The following is a 14,677-nucleotide window of genomic DNA, read 5'->3' as shown; positions in this document are numbered from 1 at the left end:
GGAAGAACAAGCCTTGTTAAAGAATTGGCAAGGATAAATCCTGCTTCATCAACCTATTAAAGAGCTTTCAACAGGATCGACACTGTACTTATATTTTCAAAAGGCTTTTTACAAAATTCCTTGTCAATAGTTTTTTTAAAAACTGACTTTAGAAGAGCAAAACAATACAATAAAATGGACATATTTCTAAATAGGGGATAATAAGTTAAGTCTCCAAGATTTTTAACTTATTCATAACAGTTTTTGATTTAGAGTGAACCGTCTAAATTTGTAGGTGACACTAAACCATTCAGAGTGGTAAAAAGCAAGAGTATCTGTAAAAGGAGTTTCAGAAATGTTTTGTTAAATTGGGGAAATGGTTAGCTAAATGGCCTATCACTTTAATTTACATAATTCTAAAATGAAGCCTACTGGGGCAAAAAAAACCTATCTAAATTCAGCTGTCCATGGATGGAATTTGAGCTTTATACATTTCACAAGAAAAACATCCCCTGCATGTCTGGGTACAGCTCTATCGTCACAATGAAAACAGTAATATAACGAAGCTGGAAAGTGTGAAAAGGAATGTTATCAAAATGATTAGGGGACTCTTAACAACTTTCTTCAGTACAAGGGTAGAATGTTAGCCTTCAATTTGGAAAAAGGTGATCAATGAGGGATGTATTTGAGGTTTACAGTCATGCAGAGTGTGGGAAAAATGGACAGGGAGAAATTATTTTCTTCTCTTAAAAAGACCAGTACTGCGACCCAAAAAGTTAATTGGAAGATTTAAAACAGATGAATGGAGACACTTACACACCACACAGTTAATTCTGGGAAATGCAGGCCCACAAGATGTAGGAAGAACCATTAATTTGGATGACTTTAAAAGGAGATAAAGCAGGGGTGTCCAACCTTGACAACTTTAAGACTTGTGGGCTTCAACTCCCAGAATTCCCCAGCCAAAATTTGATACTCCTGGGGTAGAGGAATTCTTGAAAGAAAGGTCCTTCAAGGGCTGGTGATCTTGAAATCTCCATGTTGCCCCCACAGGAGGAACAGCATGCCTCCAGATTGCAAAAGAGCAATGATGGGAGAGGGATATCTTTCTGGCTCCCTTCAGAGGCATTTGGTTGGCAGAATGAGAACCAAAAGGGTGGGCTAAAATGAGCTTTGCCAGATCTTAGCTATTGCAGCTATTCTTCTGTTGTTATATTCTAGGAAAAATGTGTTTGCCAGCGCCAACAATCTCTACAATATACAACCTAAAGAATGTATTATAAGACATCCACTTAATTCAAGAACTGGGCCAAAGTATCTGGCTATCATCATTATTCATATCTGTTTGAAGAGCAGTACAAAGATTTTGGGGATAATTATTTGAGGGTTCAAATTTGCCCATTTTCCAGTTAATGCAGAATTCTGCTAGGTTGCTAGATGCAGTCTGTTTATATGACAGCAAGATTTTGATTTAGTAAATAAAGGAGCACATTTTTATAGTCTTATGTTATAATGAGAACCTCATTGTCACTAAATGATTTAATAGAATTCAGTTATACACACTCCCCCACAAACTCCACTGTTGATGTCCCCGAGATTCCTGGATTATCTGGCTCCACCACTATTCAATTTTTACAAAGTTATAAGGACATCACAGTGTTCTGCAATATGCCAAGTTTCAATGTCACGTGCTTAAAAGGTTTTTCAGATACCAAATTAGTGTGGAGAAATATCCTCTCTAAGGGAAAAAAAAATAGAAAAAAATCATTTTATAATACTGCTTAAAGTTACATTACTGAAGAGCTACTTATACAGATCTTCCAATGAGAGAAAAAAAATGTTCCCAGAACTGCCAATTGTTATGTGCTTTTCACTGACTTACTATGACATCTTCAGCAGTTCATTAGTTTCAGGCTTCCATATACCTCTCACCAACTGTTCAAAGTTGGATATTAGACCGCCACCAGCTCCTGTAATTCAATACAAATTATTACATGCTTAAATTGGTTCAAAAGATCTTACACACTCAATCCCACTTCCAGTTAGGACAACTACAAATCCATCACATTACTTTCAGAAGCACAAGATAGGGCCCTCTAAGTTATAGGAAGAAATGAAATGACCTATTTTACAGTTATTGAAATTGGATCCTCAAATTGAGACTCTTTAGAAAATATCCTATTCTGAGATGGAAAGGTTTAATCTTTATTAGAAAAAAAAAGGAAGCAGCAGCTTCACTCTGAAGTCTAGAATCTGTAATGGCCTTATACTTACTGTAAGAAATCAGTAAGCTTTAAAAGAAGACAGGGCTATAACTTGCTTGGTGCAAATAAGGAGAACTAATTGCTTATAACATGAGACCAATGCGCACAAATTAAGAACTTGAAAGGAGGCCACAGAAGGACTGAACTTTTCTCAACCCTGTTATAATCCAATAGGCAAGACAGGTCAACAGGCTATTTTATGTCACAGAGCCCATTCCCAATGGACACCATTATGAACCCTTTCTTTTCCAGCTTTCATTTTCAATGAAAAAAAAAGTGACTTCAGAGTATAAAAATAATCCACCCAGCCCAATTTTGCACCCAATAAAGGATAAAATCCTCCCTGTGATCAGCTTATCAAATGCAACTACCCAGGCTGGCCTGTATCCTAATCCTATATGGCCCCTTTTGGTTAGAGAATTCAATAATGAATAGAAATTGCTTCAGACAGGAAGCTGTAGCAGATATTTGGAGAGCTTTCCTCAGTTCCTCTCAGTACGTCAGAAATGACTAGATATAAAATGAAGAACTTTGAATCTAGTGTGGCTAGATTGTGTAAACACACATACAATATTATATATTATTTTAATTATAACTTCATTTATATGTTATGCTCACTTTTCTGTTGCTTGTTTTAAAATAATAAAAAAAATACTTTAAAAGAATAGCTTAACCCAGGTAGTATGCCCACATACCAGTTAATTTTACACACATTTACTAGGCAGAACTTTCTGCTGAACATTCAGTTTAAATGCAAAGGCATAACACCAGATATGTGAAAAGGTTCTCGGCTTTAAGTTCTTCAACTTATTTATATTGAGATATAAATGTGAAGTAAAATGTATATGAAAAAGAGAAAATTAAGAAAAAGGATTTAATCATATTAAAAGAAACTTTCAACATAACTGAAAGGAAAATAAGACGGGGGGGGGGGGAGCAAACTGTAACCCTGGATTTGAGATACAGAAAACTTGTTTCTACAGGTCAGCAATGTTAACCATTGCAGCAGATTTTATCAAAAGGCTATGAAATAGCACCATAAAACTAACACTGCTTCTCTGGACATGTTGATGCTTCCTATAAAAGGAATTTATTTCTAATTAGCGATTTTCAGAGGGCTGAGAAGCCAAAAATAAATAACCCTGAACAGTTTTGTATGAAGTCAGCCTTTCTTCTCCAAATGGTCCCAGACACCCTCCATAAAAGCAAGTAAAGAACAGATCAAAAATTAGTTTCAGAACAGAGAAGTTTCATGTATTACCTCTGGCCCAACCGACTCCTATCATGATTAGCCAGGCATCTGCAAAGCGTTTATGTGCGTGAACAATTCCACCTGTTATCTTCCATGTTCTTGTCACTTCCTTCATTCCTGCAATCATCAGTCGTATAGGTGTAAAACATAAACTGCGGTAGAGTAGATCATGCGGGCAATAAAATATAAGATACCTAAACAATCAGGAGGAAAAGGTTCAGTCTCCCAAAGATGCTTAGAGCAAAAGCATGCCAACTATGCAAGCATGAAACAAATTCCCAAATTAAAAAACTTGTTAAACATAAATGATAAGAAATAATAGTATGAGGCTACAGGCTGCTTAAATATGTATAGTCACACTTTCAATAAATTAAGTTTCAATATCTGTTATCTTAGGATACCGGGCAACTTAAACATTCATTTAACTATTACTGCTCCTTATAGGCTTTTTTAAAATGTTAGCTTTATCTCTTGCTACATACTTTCCAAATTTTATGTCTGGGGAACTTATATAGTGGATACCTAGCCTTCATACATATATGTGTGTATATAATATAGTATGTATATAGTAATATGTATATGAAAACTAATATGTATATGATATAGATAGATCTCCAAGTCATATGTGGAATTTGGGACACAAAATTCAAGTACAAATAAGAAATGGGAAAAGGACATACAGATGCATAAAAACAATTCAGCGGGGAGGGAAAGGAACAGCAATAGGAATCCAATATAGAAAACAAAATACAGTTCTGCTTCCATTTTTCAAGTGCTGCCCTTCACAAAATTCCTCTTATTCCTTACTGGAAAAGGAATGGAACTATTTTGTACTATACTGTAAAACAGTTTACCAAATAAAACAAAATTAGGTAAGTCTGATAAGTCTACTTGAGGGAAAAGCATATTAGTTTTAAGGAAAAATTCACGGTTGGGAGAAGAGACATCATAAATGCTCCAGCTTTTCCCTCAGTGCAGAAAGGTTCAGTACATTCAAAATTATAGCCAAATGTCACAATATCAACTGCTGCCTTTCTGAAATTGAGCTCTACTATCTTTCTTTTAGACGACTTCATGCCATTTCCCCCGTTTTCTTCCATCTTCTCCACTAATATTTGTAATCAATAAACTCACTCAGTTCTTCTCTGCCTCCACCATACTGGTCTCCGCAAATTCTACACCTTTTTGTTTTGCCCCATTTTGGAATCCATTCCCCTGTAAGTTTGAACTTCCAAACGATCCTGGTATTTGGGCCAGCTAATAATTCCCTTTTACCCAGGAATAGCATCATCTAATTAAATAAGCTTTAGATTTTTATTTTTCATTTAAAGCAGGGGTGGGGAACTATGGGCCCTTTTATGACCTGTGGACTTCAACTTCCAGAATTCCTGAGCTGGTTCAGGAATTCTGGGAGTTGAAGTCCACAAGTCCTAAAGGGCCCATAGTTCCCCACCTCTAATTTAAAGCATTAATTGTAAAGATACGATTGTGGCAAGATGCATAAACGAAAAGAAGTAGGTAAGAAAGAAAGAGAAGAAAGATGATATCACTTGAGTAACAAAAAACTACCCAACAAGTTACTGACTTTTGGCTCCTTTTTTTCCAACTATTATACATTATGGCCAAGAGTTATTTTTTTCCTCTCTATTCCCAATTCCTTTTTCTTGTGATTTTTAGATTCTAACTTTGAAGGCAGGGCTGCTTTGTAACTATCTTTATAAGCTGTTGAAAAAACCTTACAAATAATGTATTTCAAATGTCTACCGATCAAATCTTTTTCAGTGCTATTGTAACTTTTCAACAGTCACGAAATGAAATTGAGCTGGTTTAAGTGATTATTTTCCATATTCAGCTTGAAATTCTTGCAATAAAATACTCTTCTAAAAAGTGGCCCATGCACTTAATTGGGGCTCAGGCCCAGCTTGGGGGCTAAATGCAATACCAAATTTGCAAGCTCTCTCCTCTACAGTAACTGTCGAGATAGAAGCAGCTGCAAGAGGAAGAAGAGGAAGAGAAGAAGGAGCAGCAGCAGCAGCAAGAGGCGGAGGCGGAGGCAGTGCATTTCAGGAGAAATAAGCCTTTGCATTGACAAAAGGATCTGCCCATTGAACAATACAATGCACCACACAATAAAACCTCGCTTAAAACCCTGGCTTCCCCATTAATTCACAAACGGTAGTTGTGTTACCCTAAAGATGGACATGCCCAGTGGTGGTATTCTACTGGTTTGGCCCAGTTCCAGCGTACTGGTAGCGCCGAAGATCAGCTGGCAGAGAACTGGTTCACTCTGAGTCTCTCCGATGTTCTGCAGTTGGGCCCACTCGCCCACCCCTGTTCCTAGGTCCCTTTTAACCTCTCAGCTGGTTGGCGTGGCAGAGCGGATTGCTGTGCTAAACAGCTGAGAGGCACAGTAGCTTAGTTTTTACTGTTTTAACGCATGCACAAAGCGTGCATTTGGTGTGCGTGCGTGCACGCAAGTCGCACGACCCTTCTCCTGCAGCCACACCCACCAAGCCATATCCACAGAACCGGTGGCGGGAACTTTTGAATCCCCACACTGGACATGCCCCTTTTGAAAAGCCCATTAGCTTAAACTACCTGCCAGTCAATACAGTATGGTGCTATATTAGCTTATGAATTCATGCCACCTCCCACCGTCCCCTCAGGTCCAATAGATTCATTGGCTAATCTGGACTTGAGCTATCCTGTGGTTGGACCTACCTGCCTGAAAACCCCAGTGCTGAAGCCAAACACCAACTGTTCTCTCAAAAGCAACACCACAGAAGCAAGTAGTTATAACTTTTTTGCTTTTACACCATTCACATTACTCTCAGACAGCCAACCTCTGGCTGTGGCTACTCTGTTTAGGAGTACACTCTTTTCTGAGCCCAATACAGCTGTATATATTGAAAACCCCTCTCACTTAAACCAGCTCTGTTCAAGATCAATTAGGGAGCATCCAGTTCCATTTTCACCTGCCTATCACAGTGACTTTTAAAAATCAATGTTAATGTAGAGTTGCAATCTATACTCATGTTATAGTTTCTTTTATTGGAAACTAGCTTTATAGGTGACCTGGCATATTCAGTTTTATACTGTGGTTAATTAATTAATTAATATACAAGAAACTGTAGATAAAAAAACTACTCATTTGCTGATTGTGAGATGATAGTTCTAAGAATTTACCATTGGATGTCACTAGTTACAAAGTCACTTATGAGTCACGTCATTGAAGAAGCTTCAAATGTGGAGACTTAGGATGGAATTAATATTTTCCACTTGTGCACTTTTAGTGTTCTTTCTCTTGTTTAAAACAGGTTTGGGGAATGATGGCCCTTTTAATGATTTGTATACTTCAACTCCCAGAATTCCCGAGCCAGCCATGCTGGCTCGGGAATTCTGGGAGTTGAAGTCAACAAGTCATAAAGGGGACATCGTTCCCCACCTCTACTTTAAAGGATGTGCTATATGCATGCAGAGAGAACTTGGGGGAAGCTTTTGAAACAGCTGCACCAGCCTAGAAAATCACACGGTTGCTTTAACAATGCAAAAGCTGCTCCTCATAAAGTCCTAAAGCTTTGTGCAGCTCTGTCTTCTCAAGATAATTAACTATATGAAGGGAACAGGGACTTTCAACACAACAATACAGAGAAATTAATATTTCAAATATTTAGGAAAATCTCTATGTACTTTCTTCTTCCTTCTCCTCATGTTCACGTGATTTAGTCCCTTGATGGAATAAGACAAGCTAACCTTAAGTCATTTGGCTTGTATACACAATGGCACATGTTAAAAGTAATTAAAATGCATCAATTGGCATCAACAATATCTATGGAAACTGAATTGGATTGATTTCTCAATTCACACAAAATCGTTCCAAACCAAAAGTTGCTTCACAGGCCATTTTCTAGAGATTAACTATGTCAAGGATCAGCAACATATTGAGATGAAGGGATTTTTTTTTAATTTTCATTGATGTTAGAGATACCAAAAAGAATTATACAATTCATTTTTTAAAATAGACCAGAGTTTATGAAACCTAATTAACTAACAGTGAGATTTTGTAATATTTGTACAACTCATGGAATCTGGACCAATATTTAATACAAAAACTAGAAATTTGGAGATTCTTGAATGCCATCTAGTGGTGCTAGTATATCGTGTAGCAAAGACTACACTGATAATCCTCAATGTATGTAAAAGAAAACACACTTCATTATTTTCCTTGGCAGCAGGTTAAATCCCATATAAACGAATCAGGCAACCAAAATATGTGTAAATTGCTAACATTCAAGCCAAAGAACATTAATGCATATGAATTTAGAAAAACTGCTTTGTATGAAACCATACTCAACATGAATATTTTTCCCTTGATAATGATTTGCCTGAATAATGACATTATTTACAATGAATGCTTGTAACAACATACCATCATTTATTCCCTTGTTCATTATATATTTATCCAATTTTTAGACAATCACTGTTTCTAAACTTGATCACATGGATGAAAGAAAAAGACCCTGACATCAGAGATAAAAATTAGGAAATGAGTTTTTCCAAGATAGAATAAAGGGACAAGTCATAAGCCAGTTATCTATAGTTGTTTCAACCCACATAATCTTCACTTATTCTGTTGTGAACATTATGATGCTCCCCTTGTAGAGGGATGTGAACATATGAATTTCGGAGAGGCAGGGATTGAAGATGTCCACTGACCTTGGTCTCTAATTGCTAAAGTTAGAACATTGTGAATCATAATTATTTAAGTCTCCAATCAGCAGCCTTTTATACACAAAGACTATTCTAAGCGTATCTCGCTGTATCTACATTCCGGCTTCAGCAGCTTGGGATAAATCTAAGCTTGTCAATTATTTGTGACAAAACTAGCAACCCATAGATTCAGATTCCAAGTTGTTCTTCTGTTTATGAAAATGGGAAGGAGGCAAATCTGGCAATTTCCTCTTTATCTCATTCCTACCATGATCACCACCACCCACAGACATCCCCCAGCATCTCTAGGCAGCCCACAAGAACATACTGAATGTGTGTATATATAGATAGCTAAAGAAGAACATAATTTGAAAACCCCATGGTATTAAAAGAAACTGTTCACAGAAGGAAACTTCAAAGTCAAGATACATGTTTCCCAGAAGAACCTTTGTCTGTCAGGGCACAAACCAAACTGCTTAAGACAAAGCATATTCTCTCCCTGCCATTAAGTACTAGTCCATATTATTAGTTCTTGAGCGGAGTAGCTTCTGGGGTGAAAGCAAACCGCACTAAACAAAATGTACTCAGCAAAACGAGGGCAGCAAGAAGTTAATTCAGCAGTTTTATGTTGCAACAACTGCAAAAGGCTGAGATTCAAGCATCCCAACACCATTCAATGCTGCTAATGAGGTTTATTACTTAATGAGAAGCCCTAAAAAGAACAGCATGTATTCTATTTACGGGTAATAGGACATCAGTGTCAATTGCAAAGCAGCCTAAATGCTATTGCTGGGTCTCTTTGTTTGTTAAGAAGTTCACATTGGAGTGTGCATAATCTTTGCTCGGAGTATCACTAGCGCATATGTGTATGTATATGTATATGTCTCATTTGCCATCATCAGGCTTCTGTATAGTGTTCATCTGTGAGTCAGACTTTTACAGTGGTTTCAGATTTAAATTTGGGGCAGCCTATTGCTGTGCCAGAATGGTTTTTTCTTCATCCTGATTGGTTGGGAGTCTTGGTCTGTGTTTATTGGTCTTGGGAGTTTGCTGTGTTCTGCTTGATTGGTGTTTCTAATATCTTCTGTCTGTTTTTTAGCTCTTTTTGTATCTTGATTGGCTGGCAACATTGTGTTCCTTTCTTGGAGGCCTTTAGTGCAGCTTGGCTCCGGGTAAATGGACGGCTATCATTAGTTAGGAAGCTAGGTTTCATCTGGGTGCCTGGTTGGGGTGTGTTTGAGCTGGAGGTATCAGGGGGGATCTGTCTGTGCCCAGGTGTTTGCCTGGCTTGTGATGTGGAGATTTTTTTGTTTGTTAATGCAGGCTTCCAAATGATTGACAGTCTGGTGGAATCATCTCTTCTATTCATGCTTTCTGCTCTTTTTTCAATCTCTATGGCTTTTCTGATGATTCTGTGGCTGGGGTTTTCTATAGTGGCTAGAGTTTAAAAAAAAAATCTCCACACCACAAGCCAGGCAAACACCTATGAACACTATACAGAAGCCTGATGATGGCAGATGAGATTCTGCTGAAACATTGCTACAACTTTAAAAGCACGACTACAATGACGTGGGAAAATACCCGAACAAAGCTGAATGCCATACATGTAAGTACCCGCGAAAACTTAAGAAAAAATAAATATAAATATATATAGAGAGAGAGAGAGAGAGAGAGAGACAGACAGAGAGGGAAAGAGAGAGAGGCAGACACAGAGAGAGAGAGAGACAGACAGACAGACAGAGACAGAGACACAGAGAGATACACACTGTATTTTTTGGACTATAAGATGCACTCTCCCCCAAAAAAAAAAGTAGGTGGAAAATTCTGTGCATCTTATACAGAGAATATGGGCCTGTTTTTGGTCTCCCAAACCCTCTGTACCTCCCGTTTTTGCCCTCTCCAGTGTCCAGAAGCACTCCAGAGGCCTCCATGGCTTCCATTTTTGCCCTCCCCGGCGCCAGGGAGGCTGAAAACAGGACACACAGAGCGTTCAAAAGGCCAAAAACGGGGCCATTTGGGGGCTGCAGAGTGCTTCTGGATGCCAGGGAGGGCAAAGCGGGATGTGCGGAGGGCAAAAATTATTATTTTTCTTGTTTTCCTTCTCTAAACCTAGATGTGTTTTATGGTCCAATGCGTCTTATAATACACGGTATATCTTTTCTCTATTCTTTGTGCCTTCAATGTTAAATTTCAAGCAATCCCAGGAAAGGTAACTGCCATAAAGGTAACAGATTGCTGGCTTCCATTTTTAGTCTAAGAATGGGTGTAGGCAGCCTGACTGACCCAATTTTCAAATATGGAAAGATAAACACCACTGAGTTTCAATTGGAACTTGCTCCTCCTAAGTAGCCTGTAAGAAAAGCATCAATGAACACACTTTAAATTCTAAAATCTAAAACCATGCTTTTTTTCCTGAGCATTTTTGTTCTCCATTTTGCTGATAGACAGATGTACCCGTCAACCATGTGAAAACTTATCTTAAATGACCCATCTCCCATTAGAAACATGAGGCCGTTTTAAAGAAAGTAAGTACTGCATCCAAAATACCTTCAGTGCACACTTTTTTTTTTTTAAAAAAAAGGTGAATTATACTGGCACAACAATGTTGAGTTACTAGAAATGGAGCGAAGGAAGGAAGGAAACAGGGAGGGTCTTGCTGTCATTGGACTGTTGTAGTCCTTGACTTATGACTGCAGTGAAGCCTGCCCATCGCTGTCAAAAATCATGACAATTTCATGACCTTTGCTCATTAAGCAAATACTATAGTCATTAACCCAGTTCACTATAGGTACAGTTTTACCAAAAAGCAGAACACCAGTTTTTGGCTTTCAGAAAAACTGTCATAAAACACAGTCAAGTAACCACAGGATGATGCAAATGGTCATAAATGCAGCCTGTTGCCAGCGCCTGAACTTTGTTCATGTGACTGTGGGCCGGGGGCAATATCAGAATTTCAAATCTGGATCTTAAGTAGCTCCAAGATAAGTCCTCCTTAACTTTGAATGTGTGATGACCCAGGGCATGACACAAAAATAACACAATCACAAAAGTAGAATAAATTCTCTTTAATGCCTCCAACTTGGGCCCCAATGTCCAATTATCCTCGGCTTGATGTCAAAGTCTTCCAAAAACAGTCTACAAAGAGAGTAAATGCAGTGCGAACCAAAAGTAAAGATAATTAGAAATAAAATAAAAACCAACACAAACCACACTGTAGTCATTAACATGGCAGACCAGGATGATAAATTGCAGACTTCCACAAGATAATGCAGCAACCACAGTTGGGAAGATGCCAAAACCCAGATAAGCCTCGACCAAGATAAAGCATGCTTTGCTTCCAGCAAAGAGCTATTTAAAATGCCCCACTTATATCCTGTTCTCCCAGCTGCAACTAATGAAAGGGATCAGGGCCTATTCCTCTTTCATAAGACACGTTGCTCTCTTCTCCGTTCCTCTCTGCGTGCCCTAGGATGAAGAGGGGATGGCCCTGTGTCTTCCTCTGGATTGTGCTCTTCCCCCGTTTCTTCCACAGCTACCAGAGCCATACTCCCACTCCCTGTCAGCTCCTCAATCTCCCCCTCAGAGTCAGACTCCAAGAAGGGCATGACAGAATGGTTAATAAGCAACAGTCATAAGTTGAGGACCACCCATGATGACTGATTATGGCAGCCCATCAGGATTATTCATGTATTTTATTCATTTATTAACCCAATTGATATTGCCATGCAATCAGAGGATTCTTGAAAGTTCACAAAATTTGCATGCATGCATGCATGCACACACACACGCGCGTGTCTGATATAGAGACACAGACAGAGATAGAGATTTATTTAAAAAAATACTAAGACAATTAAAACCAGATGCAATACAGTAATAGCTGTTTGTCCCCAAAAGCCCTCTGGGAAAGTTCAGTCTTTCGTTTTTTCTAGAAGGCAGATACTGTTAGATCCAAAATAAACACCCAACAGGAGACCATTCCAGAGGGGCAACCCATGTAATGCTTCAGTCTCCCTCATAATAATTCTGTGCAAAATTCACAGAATATATTTTCACAATCTGGAGGTTAACTATATATTGTTAATTGTTGATTTTATGTCTGTCATTGTGTATCAAATGTTCACTTACTATTTATAGATTCCTAATTTATTTCCTAGAAATCCAAAATGTTTAATAGTTAATTGTTAAATAATTACTAATTAATAGTTAGTACTTTATAATTAAATAATTAATAATTAAATAATTAGTAATCTCTAAATTTATTTTAAAAGTCCAGACAATTCCTTGTATTTAAAATCAGACATTGTTTAAATTATCCACAAATCTATCCATCAGAAGACTTTTTGTTCTTTCCAGTGAAAAAAAAAGGCTTTTTCTAGGGGGAAAGGGTTTTTTCCGTTCCAAATTACTGATAGAGCTGTAAGCATGTTTATGCAAATTAACTCTATTAACAATCATAAAATTCATTGACAGATTTCTTTAACCAGATGACAACTTTAAAATGAACTCTTTATACCATGGCTTGAAGCCATAACTTTGAAAATATGTATCAGTTATCAAAAAATACACCATATATTAAAAGTTACTTACCAGACGGATGAGGCAAGGAGGACACCTGTGGTGTTGGCAAGAAATGCAATTGGAGGTTCTGCTAGCATCAGTGAAGATAATATGGACCCACCAAAACAGTAAAGCATAGCACTAAACCAACATGCAAGTGGGCTGTCATAGGCGACTTCAACTACTCCTGAAAACAAGATACAAACAGCTCTTTGTGAGGAATTTGGGTTTTTAATTTGCTGCAAAATTCCCTGATCAGCTTACTGCTAATACACTATAGTACATTAGTATATTGCTTACACTAATAGCAATAACATGTAGACTTACAGACCGCTTAACAGGGCTTTACAGCCCTTTAAGTGGTTTACAAAGTCAGTATATTGCCCTCAGCATCATGGGTTGTCATTTTACTGACCTCGGAAGGATAGAAGGCTGAGTTAACCTTGAGTCAGTCAGAATCGAACTCCTGGCAGTGAGCAGTGAATTAGCCTGCAATACTACATTCTAACCACTTCACCTAGCTCTGCATATTGTTTAATTATGGCTTGTTTCTTAAGCTGTAATGATACTGCTATGCAGACCAGAGCAGCATGTTCTAAGGAAAATAAGGGGTCTGAGAGGAGGAAGCTCTGGTGAAGAAGCAGAAAAAGGGGAACCCTTGGATGGAGAGAGCAGGTTAGTAATCAAAACCATAGGACTGTATGGCTTAAGAAAAATGGTGGAATAGATATGGGTTAGATTCAGTGAAGGTAAGGAGGGGATCTGTTTTTGAAACACAAGAGAGCCACAAGCTTCCTGACTTAGTGTATACTAATGATAATATACTCCTATCATGTATACTATAGTGTACAGCAAGCCGGCCTGTCAAACTGGTGGCCTGCGGGCTGGAATGGCCTGTGGAGGCCACACCCACCCCAGCTCCGCAAAGGCAAAAAACATCACAATGTCACAATCCTCCCACAACATGACTGAGTTTGACACCCCTGGTGTATAGTGTATACGCCTAATGCTACCTTATATTTCTCCATCATACAGGTGTTTTTCTTGTCCAATATATATCCAATAAAAATGGCTCACTGGATGGTTTCACTTACAAACCAACATTTTTAATGTAGACATTAAAGGAGTTTATAATGTGTATTAATAAAATAAATAAATCAATGCTAAATGCTATTTAAATGCTGCCTTGAGATCTTTGGCTGGAGTGTGATGAAGTTCAACACAATGTGGGAGATGTAGTTTACATGAATTTGATCAATGTGATCAATTTGCTTCAGTTTGCTGCAATTATGAAAGGGAGCATAGTGCTACTCAGGGAGTGAGGGCTGCTAAGAGGGCCAGAGATAACTCTAAATGTCTCAGGCTGCAGGGGAAAGAAATCCAATCCCAATTTGTCCTTGAATAAAAACTAACTACTGCAGCGTTTGCTGTGGAAATTAATAATTGTACAACTTAGAGAAAAAAGTTTGATAAGCTGTTTTGAAGGCAGCAAAAATTTGGGGGGAACTAAGAAACCTGTCTGTAGAAACACTTCCATCACCTTGACTTACGAACAGTTTGGTCTGGTGAGCTTAGCTAGGAGGAACACACATACTGATATAATTTGTATTCAAGAGACATAGTAACTGGAAATCTTGCATTTTAGAACCTGAAATTATGCTGTTGTTCATAAAGACAGAGCACATTGTGGGAAGGAGGGCATATTCTCTTGAAGGAAAGTTTAAACAATTCAGACGTGATTAACCTGAAATTTCAGAGGGAATTCCTTTGAAAAAATCATATAAATGTTTATATTTCCTGTTTCCTGCTTGATATATGATTGAATCATCCATTGATAAATTCAAAGGGATGTTTAATGTGGGGATTTCAATCATCATCGCTCTTTATGGGGCAGTGATAACTCAAATAGGAGGGA

The 14,677-nt window shown here is 38.0% G+C and overlaps 1 protein-coding gene across 3 annotated transcripts in view; it reads right to left on the bottom strand.

Moving 5' to 3' along the window:
* The window catches only part of TMEM38B (transmembrane protein 38B), a 33,174-nt gene that overhangs the window by 13,214 nt on the left and 5,283 nt on the right, over window positions 1–14,677 (bottom strand). For all 3 annotated transcript variants that reach the window (XM_026718549.2, XM_026718550.2, XM_087926466.1), the window contains exons 2-4: window positions 12,793–12,949; window positions 3,505–3,689; window positions 1,862–1,949 (exon numbers count right to left, since the gene is read on the bottom strand). In XM_026718549.2, coding sequence (XP_026574334.1) covers window positions 1,862–1,949; window positions 3,505–3,689; window positions 12,793–12,949 — 430 coding nt within the window. The remainder of the gene's footprint in view (window positions 1–1,861; window positions 1,950–3,504; window positions 3,690–12,792; window positions 12,950–14,677) is intronic.

This window comes from Pseudonaja textilis, chromosome 2 (assembly GCF_049901715.1).
Source record: "Pseudonaja textilis isolate UNSWEBS1 chromosome 2, rPseTex1.2, whole genome shotgun sequence".
NCBI lineage: Eukaryota > Metazoa > Chordata > Lepidosauria > Squamata > Elapidae > Pseudonaja > Pseudonaja textilis.
This window is presented reverse-complemented; position numbering and strand designations above follow the sequence as displayed.